This window comes from Sphaeroforma arctica (assembly GCF_001186125.1).
Source record: "Sphaeroforma arctica JP610 unplaced genomic scaffold supercont1.36, whole genome shotgun sequence".
NCBI classification, from domain to species: domain Eukaryota; class Ichthyosporea; order Ichthyophonida; genus Sphaeroforma; species Sphaeroforma arctica.
This window is the reverse complement of record NW_014040522.1, coordinates 57,249-68,243: the sequence shown is the minus strand read 5'-3', so window position 1 is coordinate 68,243 and position 10,995 is coordinate 57,249. Positions and strand designations below refer to the sequence as shown.

General features: G+C 37.5%; 2 protein-coding genes across 2 annotated transcripts; one reads left to right on the top strand and one right to left on the bottom strand.

Moving 5' to 3' along the window:
• The first annotated feature begins 1,020 nt into the window (after nt 1–1,020).
• On the top strand, nt 1,021–2,915 carry SARC_01008 (hypothetical protein). The gene is made up of 2 exons (XM_014305289.1): nt 1,021–1,293; nt 1,549–2,915. The coding sequence occupies exons 1-2, from the start codon at nt 1,073–1,075 to the stop codon at nt 2,681–2,683; spliced, it is 1,356 nt and encodes a 451-aa protein (XP_014160764.1). The 5' UTR covers nt 1,021–1,072; the 3' UTR covers nt 2,684–2,915.
• A 1,534-nt stretch (nt 2,916–4,449) lies between these two features.
• On the bottom strand, nt 4,450–4,817 carry SARC_01007 (hypothetical protein; the record flags this gene model as incomplete). Its single annotated transcript, XM_014305288.1, has 1 exon — nt 4,450–4,817. A coding segment is annotated over exon 1 (313 nt), but the record flags the coding sequence as incomplete, so codon positions are not given.
• Between the last annotated feature and the right edge of the window lie 6,178 nt (nt 4,818–10,995).

The window sequence follows — 10,995 nt, the reverse complement described above, 5'->3', positions numbered from 1 at the left end:
ATATNTAATATATNTATNATATATTATTAATTATAATTTAATATTATATAATTTAATTATAAATATTTAATATATNTAATATATATATATATATANATANATATATATATATATATATATATATATATATATATATATATATATATATATACCATATATATATATATATATATATATTTATATATTCTGTGACCTGCAGCTTCAACTCGATCGATCTATGCTCAAAATCCTAGTTAGCTCTAGCCGACAGATACCGCCTAAAAGACTTCGAAGAACTAGTAGGAAGAACAAGCACTAATATGGTATAGAGCTCACATATCGCAGCCCCAACACATAGTTTAAAGGTTCTTGTGCTAAAATCACAGTCTCTTGTTTCTGCGTGTGGCTTTGCAATGCATGCTGTTTCATTTAGAAGGCTATATACGCGCCTACTAAATAAAAACATAACAAAGGAGAACCCCGACTGTCGCCTTGAAAACTCGGTTTGCGCCCATCAAAAAACTGGATCTCTATGGTGATGGCTGTTGATATGGTGAATGGCTGTGGAACTTTGGAAGTCGAGGACTGGGGTTTGGGGCTTTAGGCCCTTTGAGGGTGTGGGACTGAGGGTTGTGGCTGTGATGCTACATTGATGATTGATAGAGCAATAGCAATATATAATGATATTCACTCTGATCGTTCAAAAGGAAAGGGAGTATTTAAATACGTTATGTAGAACCTTCATGGAATTGTCGTAAAATAGTTTTTAAATAATCGGTCGAATGAATATAGAAATAATGGAATATGAAACGGAAATTTAATATAAAATATTATTTTTAAGTCATGTCATAGTAAACGACATTATGGCGGTTAATTTCAAAATGATGCTTTCAAAATAGATCAATGCTGATAAATCTGAAACCTAGCTACTCTCTGGGAGTGGAGAATGGTACCTTGGAGATTTGACATTCTGATACTTTTCCATCTCGAAAGTACAATTATACGCTCCCTCAAGATCACCTCGCACACATACTTAGCATTCACATCAGTAGTGCAAGTAGTATAGGACTTTTTTAACTACTCTCATATCATAATGGACAGCTTCTACATAGTCCTTTTCGGGGCACTGGCCATCGGTGCCACATACATGGAATATTCTAACCATCGTAAATCCGCGACAACGGAGAGTAAGCTTTTCAACTTCTCTTCCTCGTTCTTGACATTCCGTAATAACTATATCGTCGTATATTCGCTGATGATGGCCGGAGATTGGCTCCAAGGTCCCTACGTTTATGCTCTTTACAGCTACTATGGGTAAGTGAAACAGAGAGCTCGAGTATTGGTATACTTATGATCTCGAACTTTGATACAAGTAGCAGCGACTTCATATCAAGAATAGAAGGATCCCAAATGTAGGGTTATTCGCTTAATACGTGTGTACTATCATTGAAGCGCCATATTAATTGATATGCATTCAGAAATTCAAGACGTACACCCCTTTTTCTTGTTGAGGACATGTTGTGCATGCAATCCTTCGATTCTAATATTTTATCCTTTCCTTGCAAGCAGATACTCCAAAGGTGACATTGGCCGTTTGTTTATAGCTGGTTTTGGATCTTCACTCATTGTGGGGACCTTTGTAGGCTCTTTGGCCGATAAAGTGGGTCGGAAAAAAATTGCACTGGTGTACTGTGCAACATACATCGCGTCCTGCGTGACAAAGCACTGGTCCAACTACCATGTGCTTATGCTGGGTCGTTTCTTTGGCGGTATCGCAACGTCCCTATTATTCTCAGTCTTTGAGTCATGGTTGGTCGCTGAACACTTTTCACGTGGATTTGAAGCCTCCTGGTTAGGCTCCACGTTCTCGAAGGCTGTATTCTACGGTAATGGGTTGGTTGCCATAGCTGCAGGTGTGTTAGCGAACTACCTGGTGCGCGATATGGATTTTGGACCTGTAGCTCCCTTCGACGCCGCGATCGTATTCTTGACACTGGGTGCTGGTCTAATTACGTTTACTTGGAATGAGAACCATGGAGATAAGACGGAAAATAATCAGCAAACCTTTTCAGCGAGCTTCCAGGTTGCTGTCGACGAGATCAGGAACGACACAAAGATTTTCCTGCTGGGATGCATGCAAGCTCTGTTCGAGGGAGCTATGTATACTTTTGTGTTTCTCTGGACACCTGCCCTTGCTCCTACAAATGAGGATATTCCACACGGCTTCATTTTCTCCACTATGATGGTGGCCTGCATGTTGGGAAGTGCGTATGCGGGTAGGTTGCTAGCCGAGGAACACAAACCCGAGGTGTACATGAAGAGCGTTTTCGGTGTCTCAGCAGCTGCGATGATCGTGCCCGTATTAGCACCATTCTTGCTTGGTTCCATGGCTCTAGGTAACCCCAGAGGGCTCACGGTCAGTGGTTTCGGACAGTTGCTAGCTTTTTGCGTATTCGAAATGTGCGTGGGTATGTTTTGGCCCAGTTTCATGCAGATGCGCTCCAAGTACGTGCCCGAGGAACATCGATCCACCATCATCAACATCTTCCGTATACCGCTCAATTTGTTTGTATGCACTATCTTATACAACGTAGATGCTTTCGAGACTTCTAGCCTGTTCTTCATGTGCTTTGCCTTCTTAGTTGGCGCAATGCTGTGCATGATCAAATTCGAAAACATGACGACTGTCAACGCCATTGTTTAAAGCAACGGCGAAATACATTCCTTAAATAATCAGTGTGAATCGTATTGGGCTATAGCGTATACTTGGGGGGGAGACTTATCAGCGTAAATAATCCATGCACATCAGTATATTGAAATTTAACTGAGGCGGGCTTTGAAATGGCTTTAAAGGAGTCTTCTCTCATTACAAGCTTCAGCTACGAATAAATGCCAACGTGCAATAAAGTAAGCAACAAATGGTTTTTCATAGAAAACTACATCTTGCGTAGTTGATGTAATGTTGACTTTAAAAAGTCCAGCAACAAAGTTCCTCCAGATTCGTTTCGTTTTGTATTTATGATATTACTAGCAACAAATTACTTCAGAGTGCGTATAATACAAATATGCTGACTACAACAATCTGTTGGATAGCACCTTAGACGCCCAATAAATGCATATCCAATCTCCTTGACTTTGTAAAGTTCAGCGACCGAGTTCCCCCAGCTTCGTTTCGTATTGTATTTATGATATTACTAGCAAAAAAAATACTTCAGAGGACGAATATGATATAGCGTGCACTATAGTGGTTGTATTCGAAGTCGATTTATCCAATTAAGGAGACCTATTAAATGAAGAAAAGAAAAAAATATACAACTTCAACCGGTGTATAATACAAATATGCTGACTACAATAATCTGTTGGATAGCACAGTTTAGCACCTTAGACGCCCAATGAATGCATATCCAATCTCCTTGACTTTATAAAGTCCAGCGATAGAATTCCCCCAGCTTCGTTTCGCATTGTATTTATGATATTGCTAGCAACAAATTATATCAGAGGGCGAATATGATATAGCGTGCACTATAGTGGTTGTATTCATAGTCGATATATCCAATCAAGGAGACCTATTAGATGAGAAAAATAGAGTTTATCTAACTTCAACCGGTGAAATTATCTCCAGGTATCAAAATCAGCACACGAAAACAAAGTTCGACATTAGCATAAAGGAGAATAAAATCCTAAAGCTTAAAGATGCGCTTTATAAAAGTGATCACACAGCGCTCGACACGACACGAAGTACTCTGGAAGCCTTCATGTGCAGACACGAGGTATTCTGGAAGTCTGATATGCTCAAACATTTGTTGCGAAACGATTGCAGGCATTCCATATAAGCAGATAGTGAATCAGACCATAGACTTCTCAAAAAAACACACATTAGACCACGTTCCCAAAGGAATACTGGTGTTAAAATCTGATTAAGTGTGGTTGTGAGTAGAAGCAACCATATCGACAAAATATTGTAAATATATTTACGAGACAACAGCTCTCGACTTTTTAGCTATCATTTTGATTTCAGAGCGACAAAAAGGGCGAAATAGAGTATAGAATTGAAAGTTTGCTTCAGATATATGCATGCCATATAATATACCGCACCCAACCAGACGATTGCATTGCTTGCCGTTAATTACATTATACTAATGCATGATATATTGTATTCTGATTCTGCCATAAGTGCCTGATTGTTCGAAATTGGAATACAGAACACTAAGGATAAAAACGTGTTTAATTACCGTGTACTACAAGTGACACTAACACCCATTAAGCTTTATAATCCTACAGAGACCCGCCGTTCTTTCTTTTTTTGAATCCTGCATCGTAGTTCTGACATTCTTTCTTTTAACTGCGCATTCTCTTGTATTCTTTCCTGGGAGACTGTTATTTCTAGACTGGGTGCCTCCGAAGCTGCTGCTGACGAAGACCTATTAGGAGAGTCATGCGCAATATCCATTGCACAGTTCTTAGATCTGTAATTGAGGGGGCCGCTTTTAATTCTCGCCGGTTGCAAGCGTAGTGTATCACCTTCGCGAATACCATAAGAAATCACTAACCGCTCCAGATTATTGAGCGGGATATACGAATTCTTTACGAGCACCAACTGTAATCGCTCGGTGGAAACGCCCAAAAACTTGCCCAATGTATCCAGAATCGCCAAAACAGGATCTCTTGTGCAAACATTGATACGAAATTTCTGCCCCGTCAAGGAAAGAACTTTCACTTGAAAAATCTCAGGCATGGGCGTAAGAATCTGCGTCGCACCATCTCTTTTATCAGACGAATCCATTGTAAAAGATGCTGAAATAAGTTGTAATTTTGAGATCGCTGTCGTTTCGTTCTACTTCTGAATGTACACTTCGAATGTGCAGTGTACTTTATATATACTGTATAGGCCGTATATTGTGAAGATACTCTAGCTAGAGAGAGAGACAGCGACTAGATTGAGAATGTAGGAAGAGACCGACCGCCCGCGGGCCGCGGCGGGGCCATGGAATCATCACTGATGGCGCACGAAAGTTCAAGGGAACAACTTTACTTTATTTTTTAAAAATAAATAAAAAAACACTACGCACTATTTTTGTTTCCCTTTTAGACTCCGTTTTATGGAGTCAAATGGTCACAGTCTACTACTCTAGAGACTCTCTACTATGTAAATAGTAGACTCTGACTGTAGTCTACTGCTCAGTGCTGAGTGTAGAGACTAGAGAGAGAGTAGTGTAGACTGTTCTCATATTTTTCGATAATAAATATGGCGAAAAATTGGCGTATTATTATTTTAAAATAATAGATATGCACTGAAAACGTTAAATATAAAATATGTAGTACGCGTGTTGATTTCAGAAATATGGCATAAATTATATTATTTGGAATAAATAAATTGAAATATGCCATATTTACAAATATGCCGTAAATATTCCATATTTCTAAAATATGCCATATTTCTAAACAAATGCCATTTTCTTTATGGATATGCCATATTTCTAAACTATACCATATTTCTGAAATATGCCATATTTATGAAATATGCCATACTTCTGAAATATGCCATATTTATGAAATATGCCATACGTACAATACGAAATATAATATATAGTATTTCAAGGCTGTAATATAGTAATTGTATAGGCATATATAGCCTGTATTTTGCAGTTCTATCAAAGGATTTATATAGGCATATTAACTGTATTTTGTAGTTATAGTAGAATAATTATATAGGCAGAGTGGCTGTAGTTTGCAGCTATATTAAGGGAATTGTACGAGTGTATAGTAGCTGATTTATAGCTGATGTAAAATATCGCATAAACATTTTCTTTCATATACTATATTGTATAATATACTTCGTAAATTTGTATATTGTACGAATGGCATTTTTCTGAAATATACCATATTTCTCATATATTATATATATATATATATATATACCATATACATATACATATACATATACATATATATATATATATATATATATATTATCGTCTGTATATATATATCTGTGTTTTCATGGACATATGTGTGTATATATATAGCTGTGTATCTTTGCAAGTATGCGTGAAAGACCCTGTAATTTGAACTATACCAAATAGGACGAACTAACATCAAAAATTACAAACCCACATGTTGGACACCCATTTTGACACAATTGTAGCCGGGTGATAACCGAAAAACGCTTTTTCACAATACATGCCAGTTCGATAGTTTGTCTCCTGAGCGCATCCTGGTCACAGACGACGTTATCTACACTTGTCACATATCCTGCCAAAAGGGACATTGTGAACTTTGTAATTCACAGGCATACAAATAATTGTTCACATCTATCATTAGTATTGTCCTTGAGCTATGATACCAATTTCAGAGCTATCGTACCAGTAGTATAGCGTCAGTTGCAATTTAGCCTGTTTCCACTCGATGCATGTTGACCACCTTTTTCGAATAAGGTGGCAAGTTGTTACCAATTTGAAAATTCATTGATTTTTCGAACAAAATAAGGTGGCAAAAAAATCAATACAGATTTATACTCTTGTGGTGTTGAAATACTGACAAGCAATCACAGATATTATATACACAAGTCAACTCATAGATTGTTACTTTATTTGACATATATACAGTGTCAATATAAGCCCACGTGCGCGCATATGCCACCCCAGTGCACAGTATTCAAGTGCAGCTTAATCTGTACATCTTCCTGCTTCACTACTAAATGATCTCTGTCCAGTTCTATGACTCAGAATAATGACATTACAAAAATGTGTGTTTAGATGTCATATAACTCGTGATTTATTTATTATATAGATCTTTTACCTTTTAATGTACATAAACCAAGTGTAAGCTTCATATATATGCTCATACTTAGTAGATTACAATGCTACGTTGTGCATATGTGTTGTGCATACACAAGGACTGTTTATCAATGTGTTTTTAACTTTTAGTATCAACTATCGTCACACTTTCTAAATAGCCAACCATGTCAATACACTGTAATATGAAGTATTTAAATACGTGGAAATATAGGAGAAATAGTAAATATGGGGAAATTATACAAGCGAAATAATAAATATGTATCAATTTTGTTTTGGAAAAATAAAAAATATGAAACATGCACGAAATATATTTTTAGGAAAATTATAAGTATGAAATAAATATGCCATATATTTTTCATAAATATGGCATATTCTATAAAATAGTAATATTCTTAATTTTAATTATATACATATATTTGTATTTCCTAAAATAATAAATACGTGTACAAAACGTTGAAAATAATAATATGCACTTTTACGTTTATTTGTATGTGTTCCTCGGTCAGGTATAGACTGTAGACTGTAGACTGTAGACTGTAGACTGTAGACTGTAGACTGTAGACTGTAGACTGTAGACTGTAGACTGTAGACTGTAGACTGTAGACTGTAGACTGTAGACTGTAGACTGTAGACTGTTTAGACTGTAGACTTCTGTAGAGTGTATTTACTGTAGAACTGTAGAATACGATCAAAAGAGCATGACGAAATTTTCTAAAAGCCAATACGAGTAGTTATGAAAAGTACTTCTACTCTAACTCTCAGTATGAGCCAATTGGTTTTATTTCACGCATAGCCTTCATCCTCTCCTCTCCTGAAAATTATCAAAATATGGACACTTTAAATAATATTTATATATTATTATTATTTTAAACGAAAACGATAACCCTGTCTCACAGACTCACAGTCACTACACTGACTACTGTGACTACTCACTACAGTCTACACTACAGTCTACAGTCTGCACTATGTTGTGGAGAGTAGAAACTCTACAGAGAGTAGAGGGAGAGCGAGTCTCTCAGAGAGTTATACATTTTTTACTGTTTCACGAGCCGGAGTACTGGAGTATAGTGATATTTATAATTTTCTTTAACCGTTATCTTTTTATTCCCCCCAGCACAACAATTGAATCAGAGACCGAGGGAGGGCACTGACTCTGAGCCTGAGGCCGGAGGGGTATTACCGGGGAATAATTGTTAGCCTTCATTTCAATTGTTTAGGCTTTGGTGGTATCCTATTAATTTCACCCAAGAAAAGTATTTATTCTTATAAATTTTATTTTTAACCAAATTCCCGATATCAAATATGTATCATCATTTATGTAGGGCCCATACACAATACTTCATTCCCTTCTATCCAACAGTCACAGCAACAACAGTACAACACACTCCAACAAACAACACACACACACACACTCAAAGAGAGAGAGAAGATAGCAGAGAGAGTGAAAAGACGGTTTAAAAAAATATCTATTACTAAATACAGTCCCCGACTCCCCAGAGTAACAATTTAGAATAGGCTCCAGTTACCACTTACCAGCCAGAAATCTATTTTTTTCATAAGTAAAGTAGTCCGCCTCTCCCGCTGGAAGCCCTGGGCCCAGTAGCCAGAGTTTTAATGCCCTGCCAACCTGGGCTTTTGGGCTGTACTGTATCTTTATAAACAAACCAATTCATGTTGATGAAACTAGGAGCTATAAAAAAAAGCCCCGGTATATTGCACCTCAGAATCCATATACTGCACCCACATCCTACAAAATGAAAGGAATCGTTAAATGTTCTATCCAATGACCGATATATTTTTCTTTTTTCTTTAAACTATCAGAGCCTCAGAGTCAGTTTTCTCTACACTAAATGTTGGATTTGAGTAAAAATATTGATCATTCAAAACAATGTGTGATGAAATCTAGGAATTTTTATTGAAAAGGTTTTAACAAAGGAATAGAACTGGCGCATTGTATATTTTGTAGCAAGTATTTATTTTTCAATGCTCTATTGGAGTCTTTTAAAATGTGGAGGAAAATATACATGGCGCAAAGTGCTACATACTGTAGCTACAAATTTATGAGATACTAAAATTTTATCCCTTTAGTACAACTATTTACTATTAGGTTCGACTATATATAGAGAAAAATTATTCTTGATAAAACATCCAATAAAAATTTATGAAATATATAGAAAAATATTGAGATTCTTCTATTTATTCTTCTATGGGATAAAGTTTTTAAATTGTGCTTTGTCAAGTGTTGAGAGTTGAAACAATAGGCCCAGACAACATAAAATATTGGACAGTGAAAGGGGGGGATTTTTACTATAGAGGTTGACCCAGAGTTGCCTTAAAAAATCAATCTCATTGACACTTAGATTGCACAACCTCGTCGTTTTGAGGAATAATAAACGTATGCTTAATCTCATCCCGATCGAACTATTGATTTCAGGTTGTACCAGAACTAGGTCAAACTAGCCACACATAAGCGTTATACAAGTCCATCCATACCTAACAGACCTTTCTGACATTATAGCAAACTACTTTATTGGTCTATGGGGGGCTTTATGTGCGCGTATAGCGAGTCTGGACGTGTATTTAGGGTTCCTCATATTCTAACCAGTATCTTTTAATATTTTTAAAGCAGGTCTGACTGTATACCTGTGAGAGTCTCTGAGAGTCTCTGAGAGTCTGAGAATATGAGACTGATGGGCCTGAGGCCCTGACGGGCTTGAGTCCCGACGCCGAGGCCCTGACGGGCTTGAGCCCTGACGCCGAGGCCCTGAATCCAAATTCGCTAATCGTAAGATTTTTTTTTGGGAAAGCAAATGCTTTTCATTCTCTACTCCTCATACTCCACAAGCTCCTCAGGTAGTCAACCTGTGTGCTGTGAGCTGTCAGGACCTCTCCTGTGTTCTATTTTTAGTTTATTTTATTTTATAGCTCTCTGCGGTTAACTCAGCCGGCTGAGGGCCTGCGACAGCCCTGCGTCCCTAACCACCTGAACCCTGAGGCCTCAGGTCTCAGGCCGTCAGGGGCTCAGGGCCTCTCTTGTTGTGTACACTTTCTATTTTTCTTTTTACAAAATTACAAAAAAGCTTCAGGACTCCAGGGCTCAGGCTCTTAATATCTCAGTCTCTCACACTCCACTTGAAGAGTCTCAGTCTCAGGCTTCGTTGTAATTTCTATGAAAGCCCCTTTTCAACCCTCAGGCCTCAGCCCTCAGGGCTCAGGCCCATGGGCCAGGGCCATGTCAGTTGTTATTTACTTGTCAGTCGCAGTCGTCACTCTAGCTCACTATGTACATACCCACTACTCACTACTCAGTACTCACTCGCTTGGTCGGACTCGACTGTCTCGAGCTATTTATGAGCCTATGCCCGAAATATACCGCGACCCGCGTTATGATATATTTTTTAAAATAAGTACATATAATTGTCAACGTAAAAATACACGAAAATAAATACATGTCTTTTTAGAGGACCATGCGATATATTTAACGGTTTTGAGGTCAAAAATCAAAAGGTGCACCTATCCCGAACGAAACGTACCAAGTATTTAGCTCGAAAAATCCGATATATAATGAGAGAACCGCGTTGGCGCTTAGTCATGACGCAAAAACTAAAAGGACATATGTACAGGGATCATGACATGACCTCACAGGAATGCAACCACCAGTCATCAATATATGAGCTGGACTATATAAGGCTATAGTGACACCACGACTCGCAGTGGTTCTCTTAGTTTCTCCCCCTGTTTATAATATTATTTACATACATACCTTCTAAATATTGCAATTGAAAAAAATAGTGCATAGTAGTGAACTACTGAAGAGTGAACTGCGAAGACTATTCAAATTGTAGTGAAGTTTCTTGGTCCGTTCAAGAAACGATTGAAACATGTAGCAGGTTGAGAAGGAACAAGCCAGCTTTACAACTAGCAAGATCTATTAAAAATAGAAGAAGCAAGTCACATTCCTGCAGAGTGTGATTAATGTTTGCGTTTCTCCATGTATCAAGCGAGTCATAGAAAAAATTGGCCTTATTCTGCCGAATACTCAGTTGGATCGGAAAACACATCCTCCGATAGACTAGTTTTTACTTAAACATGACTTACTATCTCAGTAGCTCTCGAGTTCTCTATCTCAATATGTATATATACATATATATATATATATATATATATATATATATGTGTGTGTGTGTGTGTGTGTGTATGTGTGTGTGTGTGTGTGTAT

Coding starts and splice junctions, on each gene's coding strand:
- SARC_01008 (XM_014305289.1), top strand. CDS start 1,073: ATGGACAGCTTCTACATAGTCCTTTTCGGGGCACTGGCCATCGGTGCC. Junction 1,294..1,548: donor GCTCTTTACAGCTACTATGG/GTAAGTGAAACA, acceptor CCTTGCAAGCAG/ATACTCCAAAGGTGACATTG.